This window comes from Berghia stephanieae, chromosome 7, assembly GCF_034508935.2.
Source record: "Berghia stephanieae isolate SIO BIC M18660-M18661 chromosome 7, UCSD_Bste_1.3, whole genome shotgun sequence".
Taxonomy (NCBI): domain Eukaryota; kingdom Metazoa; phylum Mollusca; class Gastropoda; order Nudibranchia; family Aeolidiidae; genus Berghia; species Berghia stephanieae.
This window is the reverse complement of record NC_088366.1, coordinates 37,498,288-37,513,419: the sequence shown is the minus strand read 5'-3', so window position 1 is coordinate 37,513,419 and position 15,132 is coordinate 37,498,288. Positions and strand designations below refer to the sequence as shown.

The 15,132-nt window shown below is 35.8% G+C and overlaps 1 protein-coding gene across 4 annotated transcripts in view; it reads right to left on the bottom strand.

The window, feature by feature from the left end:
* Positions 1 to 15,132, bottom strand: part of LOC144977185 (tRNA-dihydrouridine(20) synthase [NAD(P)+]-like) — a 78,224-nt gene that overhangs the window by 48,847 nt on the left and 14,245 nt on the right. For all 4 annotated transcript variants that reach the window (XM_078922114.1, XM_078922117.1, XM_078922116.1 and 1 more), the window contains exon 7: positions 10,333 to 10,380. In XM_078922114.1, coding sequence (XP_078778240.1) covers positions 10,333 to 10,380 — 48 coding nt within the window. The remainder of the gene's footprint in view (positions 1 to 10,332; positions 10,381 to 15,132) is intronic.

The following is a 15,132-nucleotide window of genomic DNA, read 5'->3' as shown; positions in this document are numbered from 1 at the left end:
AAAGCTAGATATGTAGCTAAAGGTTATAGCCAGATTAAGGGTATTGATTACACTGAAACTTTTGCACCAGCTGCAAACATTACATCAATTCGAACATTGATGCAACTTGCTTGTCAGAACGGCTTGATTTTACACCAAATGGATGTAAAATCCGCATATCTGAATGCCCCAATTGATGCAGAAATATACATGGAGCAACCAGAAGGCTTTGAAATTAAAGATTCAAAAGACAACAAACTAGTTTATAAATTGCAAAAGTCTTTGTATGGACTCAAGCAGTCAGGGAGAAATTGGAACAACCTGCTGCATACTCATCTACTTGAAAATAAGTTTGTGCAGAGCCAGTCTGATCACTGTGTGTACACCAAGTTCACTGAAAATGAAACTGTCATTATTATAGCATGGGTTGATGACCTTGTTATTGCTGCAAATAATGTAAATGTCATGTCTGATACTAAGAAAGTTCTTAAAGACAGATTTAAGATGAAAGATTTGGGGAATCTATCCTATTTCCTGGGTATACAATTTGAGCAAGGGAAAGGATATGTGAAAATGAACCAGAAAAGATACACTCAGAAAATTCTGGAAAGGTTAGATATGACTAATTGCAAACCAAGAGCAAATCCCTCTGAACAAAAATTTGAGTGGTCAAATGATAGTGATCCAATAGATGAAAGAAAATACAGGGAGGCTGTTGGTAGCTTGATTTATCTTATGATATGCACTAGGCCTGACATCTGCTGGATAGTTACAAAACTTTCTCAACATTTGTCCAGACCATTGGCATGCCATTGGGTGACAGTCAAACATGTATTTAGGTATTTGAAGGGAACCATTGACTATGAATTAACTTACAGAAGAAGTATTGACAACCTTTCTTTGATAGGGTATAGTGATGCCGATTGGGCTTCAAGTCCTGATGATATGCGAAGCACTTCAGGTTATTGTTTTGGTCTGACATCTAATGGAGCTTTAGTTTCTTGGAAATCTAGGAGACAACCCAGTGTTGCTTTGTCCTCATGTGAGGCAGAGTACATGGCTCTTGCACTTGCAGAACAAGAAAGCCTTTACTTAGACCAGTTGTTGAAAGACATTGACAGAGAATATAAATCAGGCAATGTTTTGATTTTTGAAGACAATCAGGGAACAATCGCTTGAGTGAACAATCCAGTGAACAGACAAAGATCTAAACACATAGACATAAAATTCCATTTTATTCGCACAGAACTAAGGAATGGAAAGTTTACTTTAAAGTACTGCCCTACTGCAGACATGTTGGCAGATATTATGACAAAGCCTTCAACTAAATTTCAATTGCAGAAATTCAAATCCTTGATTTTTGGCTAAAATATGGTGATAGCCTTGAAATTGTTTTGGATGTATTATTTTGACGCATAATAATGTGAATACTTGTGTTGATGAGACACACATACAAGTATTATGATTCTTGTTTTACTTTTATTGCTTTATCAAACAACTTGATAATGTTACATGAATATGAGTCTTATGATTTTGTTTCTATCTGACATACAAAATTATTAGGGAATGTTTTGCACTTTTAATTTTCTTTTGAAAATTATTATGGACTTGACTTGTACCATTATAACTACATGTATAAGAATTTGAGATTTGTGAGAATCTCAATTAGAATTTCTTCAGTAAGTAACTTGTTTTATTTACTCAATGGATAAACCAACATTTATATATTATAATGGATTAATGTACGTTAAAAGTTTAAAATTTCAATTAGAATCATTAGATCAAGTGGGGGTGTTGAATTATTTCTATGTATTATTACTATTAGTATATGATCTTATGATTTCTAATGGTCTAAGAGAAACAACTGTGTAATAATGTCTCTCTACAATACTTTGTTGGTTATTTCCCTTGAACCAAGGGCATTCACTTTTATGATAAATAACCAGGTGTTTACTGTTCACTTTTACTGTTGATTCCTTCCTACTGAAATTCACTCATGATGTCTCCACATTAATATGTTGTTCTTTGAGTTTGAATAAAAACCATAGTTACAAAAATATCCTGTGTCATCCTAAATTATGTCAAACTTAACAGTTGTTGATATTTTCCGATTTTATTTTAATAGAATTATTATAAATTGCACAAATACTGCCGCCACGTCCTGATGTCCTTGGATGTGACAGGATGTTAAAATTGACCGGCGTTAATTCACGTAAAATTACTTCATCTCCGACCTCTTCTAGCCACGTTTCAGTGATAAACACAATGTCACTATTAGAGTCACAAATTAAATCATTGATTTGTAAGGACTTGTTTCGGACAGACTGAGAATTAAAATACATTATGTTTACTGAATTATGAGCTGATGGTGACGAGACGAAGGATGACGATGGCAATGGTGATGACTGTGACAATAATGGTAGAGGTGGTGGTGACACTGCTGGTAGTGATGGTGGTCGTATCATTGGTGGTGACGCTGATGGTGATGATATCGATGATGGCGATGGTGATGGTGGCGGTGGTGGTAATGATAACGACGACGACAACGATGAATACGTCAGCGATGATGATGGTGGTGACGATAGCGACGACGCCGACGACAGTGGCAGTTTTATAATTGTTGCTGGGAGTCTAGGCCGGTGGGTGGGGGAGGGTGGTCTATGACCAATATGAACAGGTATCATTCTCTGTTTACGTATGCCACCCCTATGCGGTCAAAACAATCATTGTTTAAAAGTATGGTACAGTGTTGTTTGTATATATTGACGAGATATCTAAGGGCTAAAAATAACAGATTGTAATAAACAGGGCTAGAAACATCCATAATGTGTCTACGTCAAAAAGTCTTGATTTCACGACACACTGGTGATTAAAGTTCTAACTGTACTAGTTGTCACAGTACACTGACAATACTGGCACGGCGACTGTTATGGTGAAGAGAACTTGAAGTATATCAAAGTAAACAGTGTGTGTTGACCTCAAAATAAGATTTAAAATACCGATTTTCTAAAATATCACAAATTTCAACAGTTAAAAAATCACAATTTTCACATAGATTAAAAGTCCAGATCACAATGAATTTCTACATATACGATTCACTTTAAAAAGACGCAGTTTTCTCTATAAAAAGACAACAAATCCAGAGCACAACAAACACACGTCTTGCCTGTCAGGCGTGTTACAATATATATGAATTAATTGCATTATTTATTTTATCATTATATTCTATTTTTCACTCAAAATTGATAATTTGTATTGTAAAGTGCCCAGAGCTTGTGTTTTACACGAGAATGAGCGCTGTATAAATGTGTTTTATATTATTATTATTATTATTATTATTATTATTATTATTATTATTATTATTATTATTATTTATTATTATTATTATTATTATTATTATTATTATTATTATTATTATTATTATTATTATTATTATTATTATATTATTATTATTATTATTATATTATTATTATTATTATTATTATTATTTTGATTATTATTATTATGATTATTATTATTATGATTTATTATTATTATTATTATTATTATTATTATTATTATTATTATTATTATTATTATTATTATTATTATTATTATTATTATTATTATTATTATTATCATTATTATTATTATTATTATTATTATTATTATTATTATTATTATTATTATTATTATTATTATCATTATTATTATATGGTCCCAAGGCTTTGTCCTTGTAACTATACATGCAGCTTTGTTTTGCATCAACTGTAGTCTGTTCAGTGATGTTTTTGGTAGACCATACAGGAGAGTTACAATAATCCAAGTGGCTGGTAACAAAGGCATGGATGAGTGGTTTGCATGTTTTGTCCTGCGTATCCTGCATATCATTTGGAGACCGCTATGAACCGTCTAACAGCACTTTGTTATGTGTGCACGTATGTTTAGGTGCGTGTCAAAATAGAAACCTAGGTTTCGAACAACATTGGAAGTTTTAAGAACAGATTCTCCGAGGGGCAGTTGGTTAATGAGTATATCCTTTCCTGTCTTTTTGAATACAAACAACTCATTTAATTTAAGCTTGTTGTTTGTCATCCATGCTTTAACGTTATCTAAACATGCTACGAGTAGCTGTTTTATTTCTTCAATGTTTTTTGATGAAATGGGAGTGTATAACTGGGTATCATTGGCGTAGAGATGATGACTGAGACAGATGTTGCTTAAGGGTTTTGTGTACATTGTGAAAATATAAGGGCCAACAAACCCTGTGGAACGCCAAATTGCAGCTTTATTGGTGATGAAAGGGAATCATTTATGAGAACGCACTGTGACCTGTCTCGTAGATGGCATGAAAACCATTCTAAAAAATTTTTTTTTTAAATGGAGCTTTTATATAGTGCAATATCCACTAAATCAGAAAAGTGAGTGGAGCAGGCACTTATGTTGGTAAAAACAAGATATGAAGTGAATAGAAAAGTGCCAGAAGACAATAGAGAATAAAAATTTTTTCGCGGCGGTGGTGGGGTTTGAACCTGCGACCTTATTGGTACGACAATTCCGCCTGGCAGGTGAGAGCGTGGCTCTACCGTGTGAGCTATCCACGAACACAAAAATATTCGTTTCAAACTCAAAGTCATTACTAGATCCCTCTCTCACCCACTTCTTGAGATCGCCGATTCGTTCGTACACCACCATCGCGAATAATTTTGACCAGCAGTTAAGCTTAATAGCCAATATTCTCAACACAAACATATAACATAGAAACGATTGAGACATTGAGTATGCTCCGGTGTATGGGGTGAATTTTAATTCAGAAAAGTGAGTGGAGCAGGCACTTATGTTGGTAACAACAAGATATGAAGTGAATAGAAAAGTGCCAGAAGACAATAGAGAATAAAAATTTTTTCGCGGCGGTGGTGGGGTTTGAACCTGCGACCTTATTGGTACGACAATTCCGCCTGGCAGGTGAGAGCGTGGCTCTACCGTGTGAGCTATCCACGAACACAAAAATATTCGTTTCAAACTCAAAGTCATTACTAGATCCCTCTCTCACCCACTTCTTGAGATCGCCGATTCGTTCGTACACCACCATCGCGAATAATTTTGACCAGCAGTTAAGCTTAATAGCCAATATTCTCAACACAAACATATAACATAGAAACGATTGAGACATTGAGTATGCTCCGGTGTATGGGGTGAATTTTAATTCAGAAAAGTGAGTGGAGCAGGCACTTATGTTGGTAACAACAAGATATGAAGTGAATAGAAAAGTGCCAGAAGACAATAGAGAATAAAAATTTTTTCGCGGCGGTGGTGGGGTTTGAACCTGCGACCTTATTGGTACGACAATTCCGCCTGGCAGGTGAGAGCGTGGCTCTACCGTGTGAGCTATCCACGAACACAAAAATATTCGTTTCAAACTCAAAGTCATTACTAGATCCCTCTCTCACCCACTTCTTGAGATCGCCGATTCGTTCTCAATGTCTCAATCGTTTCTATGTTATATGTTTGTGTTGAGAATATTGGCTATTAAGCTTAACTGCTGGTCAAAATTATTCGCGATGGTGGTGTACGAACGAATCGGCGATCTCAAGAAGTGGGTGAGAGAGGGATCTAGTAATGACTTTGAGTTTGAAACGAATATTTTTGTGTTCGTGGATAGCTCACACGGTAGAGCCACGCTCTCACCTGCCAGGCGGAATTGTCGTACCAATAAGGTCGCAGGTTCAAACCCCACCACCGCCGCGAAAAAATTTTTATTCTCTATTGTCTTCTGGCACTTTTCTATTCACTTCATATCTTGTTGTTACCAACATAAGTGCCTGCTCCACTCACTTTTCTGAATTAAAATTCACCCCATACACCGGAGCATACTCAATGTCTCAATCGTTTCTATGTTATATGTTTGTGTTGAGAATATTGGCTATTAAGCTTAACTGCTGGTCAAAATTATTCGCGATGGTGGTGTACGAACGAATCGGCGATCTCAAGAAGTGGGTGAGAGAGGGATCTAGTAATGACTTTGAGTTTGAAACGAATATTTTTGTGTTCGTGGATAGCTCACACGGTAGAGCCACGCTCTCACCTGCCAGGCGGAATTGTCGTACCAATAAGGTCGCAGGTTCAAACCCCACCACCGCCGCGAAAAAATTTTTATTCTCTATTGTCTTCTGGCACTTTTCTATTCACTTCATATCTTGTTGTTACCAACATAAGTGCCTGCTCCACTCACTTTTCTGAATTAAAATTCACCCCATACACCGGAGCATACTCAATGTCTCAATCGTTTCTATGTTATATGTTTGTGTTGAGAATATTGGCTATTAAGCTTAACTGCTGGTCAAAATTATTCGCGATGGTGGTGTACGAACGAATCGGCGATCTCAAGAAGTGGGTGAGAGAGGGATCTAGTAATGACTTTGAGTTTGAAACGAATATTTTTGTGTTCGTGGATAGCTCACACGGTAGAGCCACGCTCTCACCTGCCAGGCGGAATTGTCGTACCAATAAGGTCGCAGGTTCAAACCCCACCACCGCCGCGAAAAAATTTTTATTCTCTATTGTCTTCTGGCACTTTTCTATTCACTTCATATCTTGTTGTTACCAACATAAGTGCCTGCTCCACTCACTTTTCTGAATTAAAATTCACCCCATACACCGGAGCATACTCAATGTCTCAATCGTTTCTATGTTATATGTTTGTGTTGAGAATATTGGCTATTAAGCTTAACTGCTGGTCAAAATTATTCGCGATGGTGGTGTACGAACGAATCGGCGATCTCAAGAAGTGGGTGAGAGAGGGATCTAGTAATGACTTTGAGTTTGAAACGAATATTTTTGTGTTCGTGGATAGCTCACACGGTAGAGCCACGCTCTCACCTGCCAGGCGGAATTGTCGTACCAATAAGGTCGCAGGTTCAAACCCCACCACCGCCGCGAAAAAATTTTTATTCTCTATTGTCTTCTGGCACTTTTCTATTCACTTCATATCTTGTTAATATCCACTAAACATGCTCAAAGCGCTTTACAAGGGGTCCCTGGTCAACAGCAACATTTAACAGGTAGGACGGGGCATAACGCCTGTTAGGCGATATTACTATTTTTCGGACAAAGACAACGCTGTTAATGGCCAGGTACTCATTTTACACCTGAGTACGGAGAGAGAATGTGAGTAAAGAGCCTTTTCCAAGGACTCAACTATGCGCCGAGCACGAGGTTCGAACTCAGGACCTTCCGATCCGAAAGCGAGTGTCATACCACTAGACCACATAGAGCTTTGTCTCCAATTCCAAAAAGCCTCTGCATTCAGTCTAGTAGTATTGCGTGAACACGGCACTTAAGTAGAGCAGCAGTAGTATTACATTATCGTTTTTGTCAACAATATCATTGTGGACACACAAAAGTGCTGTTTCTGGGCTGTGTGATCGCTTATAGGCGTATTAAAAAACAATATGCAAATTGTTGAGATTTATGTGGGTGTTAAGACGTTTGACAATGAGTCTCTCTATTAATTTTGAAATGAAATGAAGGTTCGAGACTGTCCTGTAGTTTTTAAATTGATCACTGTCTAAATTTTTCTTTTTCAAAGTGAAGTAATTAGAGCTTCTTTGAAGCAGCTTGGAATGTTTGCATTCTCGATAAACCTATTTGCAATCGAAGTGATAGCAGGTGCGACTTCCTTTACACATTCTTTCTAAAGCCATGTTGGTACAACATCAAGTTTGCACTATTTATTTGGGGCCTTCTTAATTAATTCAGTAACCTCTTCTATTGAAGCAGAGCAGAAATTGGACAATGAGCATGATCTAGGTGGCATGCTATCTTCATATTCAGCGGTGTTGACTGAATTATCCATTTGGATCAAATGGTAGAAATTTTATTAGTGAAGTAATCATTGAAGAGCTCTGCAAGTTCTGATTTGTTTTGGTGTGATGGCATAATTTTTCCCCACTATCAACTTTCATCAAACCATTCAGGACATTAAAAAGCTTCTTACTCGTTTACTATCGTTCACCTTGTCTCTGATAGATTTTTTTTCGATTTCGATTATCAGAGTGTTAGTTGCAGTTCGTGCTTGTTTATACAACTCTCTATGTCTTGTGAGTCTTATTTTCCACCATGTTTCTTCTGCTTCTCGTCTTAATCTGTTTGACAACCGAATTTCCTCAGTGAACTATGATGTGTCAGGCCTTGTGGTGATAACTTAAGTTGACAACAGAGCATGGTGATCAAGAAGTTCAGACATAATTTTGTTAAAAACAGAAACTTTGCCATCTGCTGTGTATGCATGTTCAACTTTGGTGGTAAGACCAGATGTAATAATGTCAATTTTAAATTTATCAATATCTAATGACTTATATTTTCGAAATGTTACTGTCTTTTTTGTTAGTTTAGGTTTTTCCAAATTCAATTCAAATAAAACAAATTGATGGTCTGATATGTGGTTACTTTGTACGTGTGTGTTATTCAACAAAGTGTCATCACGGTGTTTAATGATGAGGTCTAACGTGTTTCCCTTTTAATGTGTTGGTTCTGTGATGAGTTAGACATAGTTCTGTGCCTCAATTAAATTGAGAAAATTCGATGAATTGTTATTCGACTTGTCATTCACATGGATGTTGAAATCCCCTAAGATGTAAATATATTGTCACTTTTGGACAGAGCGGTGAAATACTGTTCAAATTCTGCCAAAAACTGTCTTGTCGTTGTTTTGTTTTTGTTAGATGGTGTTGGGTGATAAATAAGAGCACAGTTAAGTTTCATGTTTTTGTCTTTTAGTTGACATTTGATGGTTTCCAAGGTCATGGGCTTAGTCGTTACTTTTGTTTTCTGTAAGGCTATATTTTCCTTGTGAACTATCATTAACCCATCACCTTGTCAACCTTTCCGGCTTTTCTTGATCACATTGTACCCAAAAGGTATCATTTTACTAATGATGTAATCACGATTTTCCTTTTTTAGCCATGTCTCTGTTATGAATAATATGTCATAGTCGTTGTCCAAAATGTGTTCATAAACCAGAGTTGTATTTTTATTACATACTGATCTTGAGTTACATAACCCACACTTCATAAGGTTTGACACTTTAATGTACTCTGTAAGTGGTTCTCACACATTGATACAGATTGTTCGTGGGTGTCCTCAGTTTCGTTACAAGGCTCTGTGTTATCTCTTTTAATACATTTTCCCCCACAGGTTGTTTTATTTACATTTCTCAATTCGTGTCTGATGTTTGAAATGCCAACAGTATCGGTGATTATGTTTGTTTGTTGGTTGTTTGAACACAGCCCCAGCTGCTATTCTTAAACAGTGTTGATAATTCTAGTGGTTTTATTTCATTAATTACTCCCATGTCGGCTTCAGTTGGTCTTTGTCTTGAGATGAGTTCACTATGGCCGTTATTGTTGCACAATGTTGTTACTTTGGGAAAGGCTATTAGTTTTGACACATCCCCAAAGTGATTGATTTTAACACCTCTCACACAGTTTATTGTTATTAAAACAGGTGGTTGTGATTCTGCAGGACGGTGTCTAGTCCGATTGCCGATACACACTTCAATAGGTCGTTGTTTGCAACAGCCACCTCTGGCTCGACAAAAACTGTTATGCTGTGTACTTGTATTGTATTCGGATGATGACATAAGCATAAACAATGATGAGAACATAAGTCGGTACCAGAATGTCAACTGACAAGGAGGATAAAAAAATATAATGTAGAATATAATCCATTGTAAAATTTGTTGATTAAAATATTTCCTTCTTTTGAAAAGTTGTAAAAATGATATCACAAGATTCACAGAAACATGTCCCACAGAGTGAAATAAAAATTCAATGTAGAAATAAACGGGGGGGGGGGGGGGGGGGGGGGGGGTTCTTTTTGGAAAATTGGGGCATAAAGTCAACCCCATTTGTAAAAAAGTGGCATGTTGTGAAATTGCCAATGGTCACCATGTTATGCAATTTTTTATAACCATTTGAGCAGAGACCTTTGTAAAAATGAATTTTTGAGGATTACTGAAAATTTCAGAGAAAAATTCGAATTATAAGTTTTCTTAAAAGCAAAAAAAACAAGGCCTGGGGTAACAACCCTGACGTACGATTAAGGTTAATCAACCTCAGTGTAACTGGCATAGTTTCTTAACAAATAAAGGATCTTTAATTGAACTTGGCAAGTATTAACTCTTGTTCTTGTTTCTTGTAAATTTCTAAAGTTTTCTGCTATATTCTCTGTTTTGAAACAGTACTTTTTGCAGTTTGTTTATTTTTCTCACACCATATAGTTGCTAATGGAATGGGGGAGGGAGGGGGGGGGGGGTAGCAAAATCTTTTAGTATTTGTTCATAAAAAGAACTCTTGTAAGTAGAATGTGACAAACCTTTTTCACTGTTTCAGGATTGGTTAATAAAGCTGCACCCATTCCACCCTGTAAAAAAGAGTGGAAATAATTAAGTACATAAACTTTACAGATCCTAACCACAATAATGATACAGTTCAAAGAAATTAGAATGTTTAATAGACGTTTCCAAATATTCAGTGCCCTATGCTAAATACTTTGACACAGTTGTAATTGTGTATGTTCTGAACAGTTTAGCACTTTTAACTCTATGCTTCTAGCCAATACTTTCAATGATGCACATAAAAATGACACATCTGGAAAGGAGAAATCTTATTCAAATTATTGAAAGATGGAATTACAAATCCAAGCACCATTTCTGAAGGAGCAAACATTCCTGTTTCAATAGTCTACCGAGTTTTGAAAAGAAAAATGGATAAGCAGCGGATGCAAACTTCTTACTTATATCCTAGAAGGCAGCCTGGGTTACCTGGCCAGCATTCACTGATGGATTAATATAGAAAAATTAAAACTTGAACTAATCGCAAAAGGAAATAACAATCTTATCTCTAGGAGAAAAATGGCCAGCCAAGGTTGGACAAACAAATAGGAATTCTCAAAATTGAGCTTGTTGAGCTAACAAAAACAACAGAAAATTCATAAAAATTTCAATCCGAGCAAATTTTTAAAAATGATGAAACCTTGATATGGCTCCAACAAAGTACTGCTCAGTTTCCATCAAAGTCATCTAATTGGCCAGCCTTTTCATCAGCACAAGCATCACAAAGGTATTTGATCTTTTTGTTTGTTTTCAGGAGCAATTTTCATGTTTGTTTTTAGGGAACTTGCAATAGTGTAAGGTCATTTCAGTGCTAGGTAAAAAGGAAAAGGATAGGGGAAAGTCACAGATCTGAAGTTAAAAGAGCTGAGAAAAAGAAAGACAAAGGGGATTGGTTAAAATAGGGAACAGAAGATTACACTATCAATCCACACAAGCTAAACATCCAGTTATAAAGGATGTATTCAAATGTTTAAATAGTATAATATATTATATATTTTAAAAAATTATAATAGTATATTATAACAATATAATAACAGAGAGACGTTTTACAAGGAGGGGGGGGGGGGGGGGGGGGGGGGGGGGGAAGAAGATCATCTCTCAAAAAAAAACTAAATATGTATTTGATTTCCCTCACAGCAAAGGATCCATGTGATCCATGTCAGGACCATGAAAAAATCTTGCAAAGACAAAGACAGAGAGCAAGAGAAAACAGATATGGGGAATAGAAGACACGAAAAGAGTGACCTCTCCACCCACCATGGGAAGTCATAAGACCCCATACCACACAAAGGAGTTGTCTTCAGCTCAAAAAATATCTTTGCTGAAATGACCAAGTGACAGTCCAGACTTTAACCGAACTGAGAAAATTCGGGAATGCCCAAAAGCATCATTTGAAGCAAAAACAGTTTTAAAAATCTGGTGGATATAAATGCTGAAAGTGTTTTTCTGCCCAAATGCCCAGATACTGAGAAAAGAAAAGAAAACAAACTCTGCATTCAAATGAAAATAGTATATAGAATTGAGTGATTACATATGAACCTTCATATAGTGCTTTTTTACAGATTCATTTTGCTCAATGCATTTCATTTATTCCTTTATCAGACCGTATGGAATCATATTTCAATTACCAGCAGCATAAGTTGTATGTAAGGCATCTTTTTTATGCCAGCATTCTTACAAATTCATCATTGCCTAAAGTCAGGTAAAATTTCACACCTGCCTCAATTGAGGTTAATGTGTGTAAAATGCCTTACCAAGGCTATGAGACTAGGTCCTAATTTTTGCAATCACTGTCAGTCTTTCAGTCGCTGACAATGCTCAAAGTTATTTGTCAATGTCACAAGAGAAGGCAAAATAAATAACAAATGAGAACTGATAGAAAGGCATTGTTAAGGCGAATAAACAAAACAGTGATCACTTTGGGATTGAATTCATTTGGCCATGATTGTACAGTCAAACCTGCCTTAGCGACCACCTCTAAAGAATGACCAGCTCTGTTGCACCCTTGAGTTTATTCTCTATATTTGACCTCTATATAACGGAAACCTTCCTGACGTGACCAAGACCATCTAAAGTCGTAATCTTAATGGGCAAATACCTCCTATAGCGACCACTTGAACTGAAGACCACTTATTTGAACTTCGCTGCCACTTGTCAAAGTCAATACCTTGCAACAAACCCAAAACAACCTTTTGTTTTGTTTGTTTACTAACCTGCCTTAATATATTGATATATAATATATATATATATATATATATATATATATATATATATATATATATATATATATATATATATATATATATATATATACATATATATATATATATCGCCTAGTGTGTTCACACATTCACACATGTTCCTTTGTTGCCAATTGCAATCCATTCAGCTTTGTTTAAACAACACTACAGGTGATGACAATGGAGGTTGTACACAATAAGTGACAGAGACAGGCTGATCAGGTCTTCGTGTGACTGCACGGTGCCTGACTTTGATGCCTCGTGGCGCCTCGCTGTCATGATGGGTTGTAAATTGTGCAATCGAGTTGTCTAGACAAGTGATGTCTAATATGGTCATTCTGCTATGACCCTTTTTTTTTTGTCTGGACTTTCGTTATTGATAGCAATCCCACTTTAAACAGCTCCAACAATGACATTCACTTTTATGGATTGCCTGACTGCCAATCCAGCAACAACGATAACAAAATGGTTTAAAAAAAAGCAGGCATCAATGCCCAATCACAAACTGATCCACTCGATGAAATGGAGGATGATCCTTTGGCAGAGTCTACTTATGATGTCCAAGCACTTTGGTTATCGGAAAGAAGTATGACCAATTGAGCAACTCTGTTATTGGCATGCCCTTAAATCAACTTGTCAGAATTGACGAACACTCTCATGTGTGTTACACCGGATCAATTGATTGGAAACGTGATGAGAGTGACCTCCTTTCCACATTTAAAAATGATTGCCATGGTGATGATAATGACAATAATGATGAGAATGATGGAGAAGAGGCACAATTGAAGAACACATTAGCTAGCAATGACTATCCCGCACAAATCTTTGGGCCTCTTTTTCGCTCACGAAGTGCCCAAATTCGCGACAAAATATGGGACGAAGCCGTTTCGTACATGCTATTTTTTAAAATTAATTACGACGCTGTTTATAATTGAATATGACTGAAAGTTGGCACACAGTTAGAAAAGAGGTCATTTTAGATTATGTCAAGCGACAAAACTCGTACGATTACCAGAAGACCGTTAAAAATAGATTTTTACTCTTTGGAGTACAATATTTCTAAAACTACAAAGAGGAGAGATTTTGTCGCTCATAAGGTTATATATGCACATTTCTTCTATTTATATTTCAAATTTCATTCGATTATGATAAGTACTTTTCCTGTATTCTCACAAAACATCAACTCAATTTGCATTTCAATGAGTGAAAATATGGAGACCGCCATTTTGCTCCACCATCGCGCAACACGAAAATGACTTGAGTGAGAGGTGCAGAGGCTGCCAATGATGGCCAATGACTTTAACCTGACATTGACTTCAAAATGATAATTTAAACAAAATTGGTAATAGAAAAATTGGCTTTCACAACAAGATGAATTAAAATGAACAAATTTAACAAACAGAAAATTGAATAGATTTGGATAATGTCACTGAGACAACATAGATGAATAAAATGTAAAAAAAGAAACAAAATTATATATTTGGCCACACACGTGGCCATCTGGCAACTTTGTTCGTGACGACGGATGACACAAATCCTCGCGCGCTTTTTTAAATTAAGGTATTGTTTCATTGTTATGTCATAGGGATTGTAGATTAACACTCTCTCTCTCTCTCTCTCTCTCTCTCTCTCTCTCTCTCTCTCTCTCTCTCAAATAAATACTAGAACTAACATAATAATTCAGCAGGCATTTTTCGTGTCATGTGTATGGGTTGTAGACACAAGATTACACTTCGGAAAAGTTCCAAATGATCAATATTATGTATATTTTAAAACAAATTTATAGTTGACCCTAGCCATACAACTCTAAAACTATACAAGTTAGAACTCTTCTGATGTCCTCATCATATTTTCTGATAATTTTGCCATAAAACTGCCAAGTTTTAATATCTAATTCCACGTATTAAGCGAGATACAGGCACAAACCAGAATAAAATGCAGAAAAAGCGTCCCATATTTTCCGTATTGTTTTCTCTTTGTGAGTCATCCAAATAAATGACATCTTTGAAACTGCATAACTTTGTTAAATATTAATGGATTTTCAAAATTCAAAAAGATTTTTACTCAGTAGAGATAGGGCTTTGATTTAAGAGAAGTATTTCCTACAAAAATAGAAAACAAAAATTTTCATAGTCATTGCTACATTCGCTTGCACAAAGGATTTTCATTACTTGTGAGACTTAGGAAATTTCTTGAGAAAGAGTGATTGACAAAATCATTACAGAACATTGACAATATTGAAGAGGAGTTGTTGATAGTAGACTAAAGCAAAGACATCCTTCTATCACTGACTACTTCAAAAAGTAACTAACAAATCTTTTCTTAAAAAAAAAGATCAGAGAGAAAATAATTTCAAAGCAGAAATTTGAAAAAAAAAACCAAAAAAAAAACCCAAAGAAACAAAAAAAAAAAAAAAAAAAAGAACAAAACAAAACCAAAAAACATTTTAACTAACAAGCCTTATTGAACCAGGTGTGAATGGGTATCCCTATATGGGCATATAGAGTGTACTCTTGACTCAGGTGTGAATGAGTATCCGTG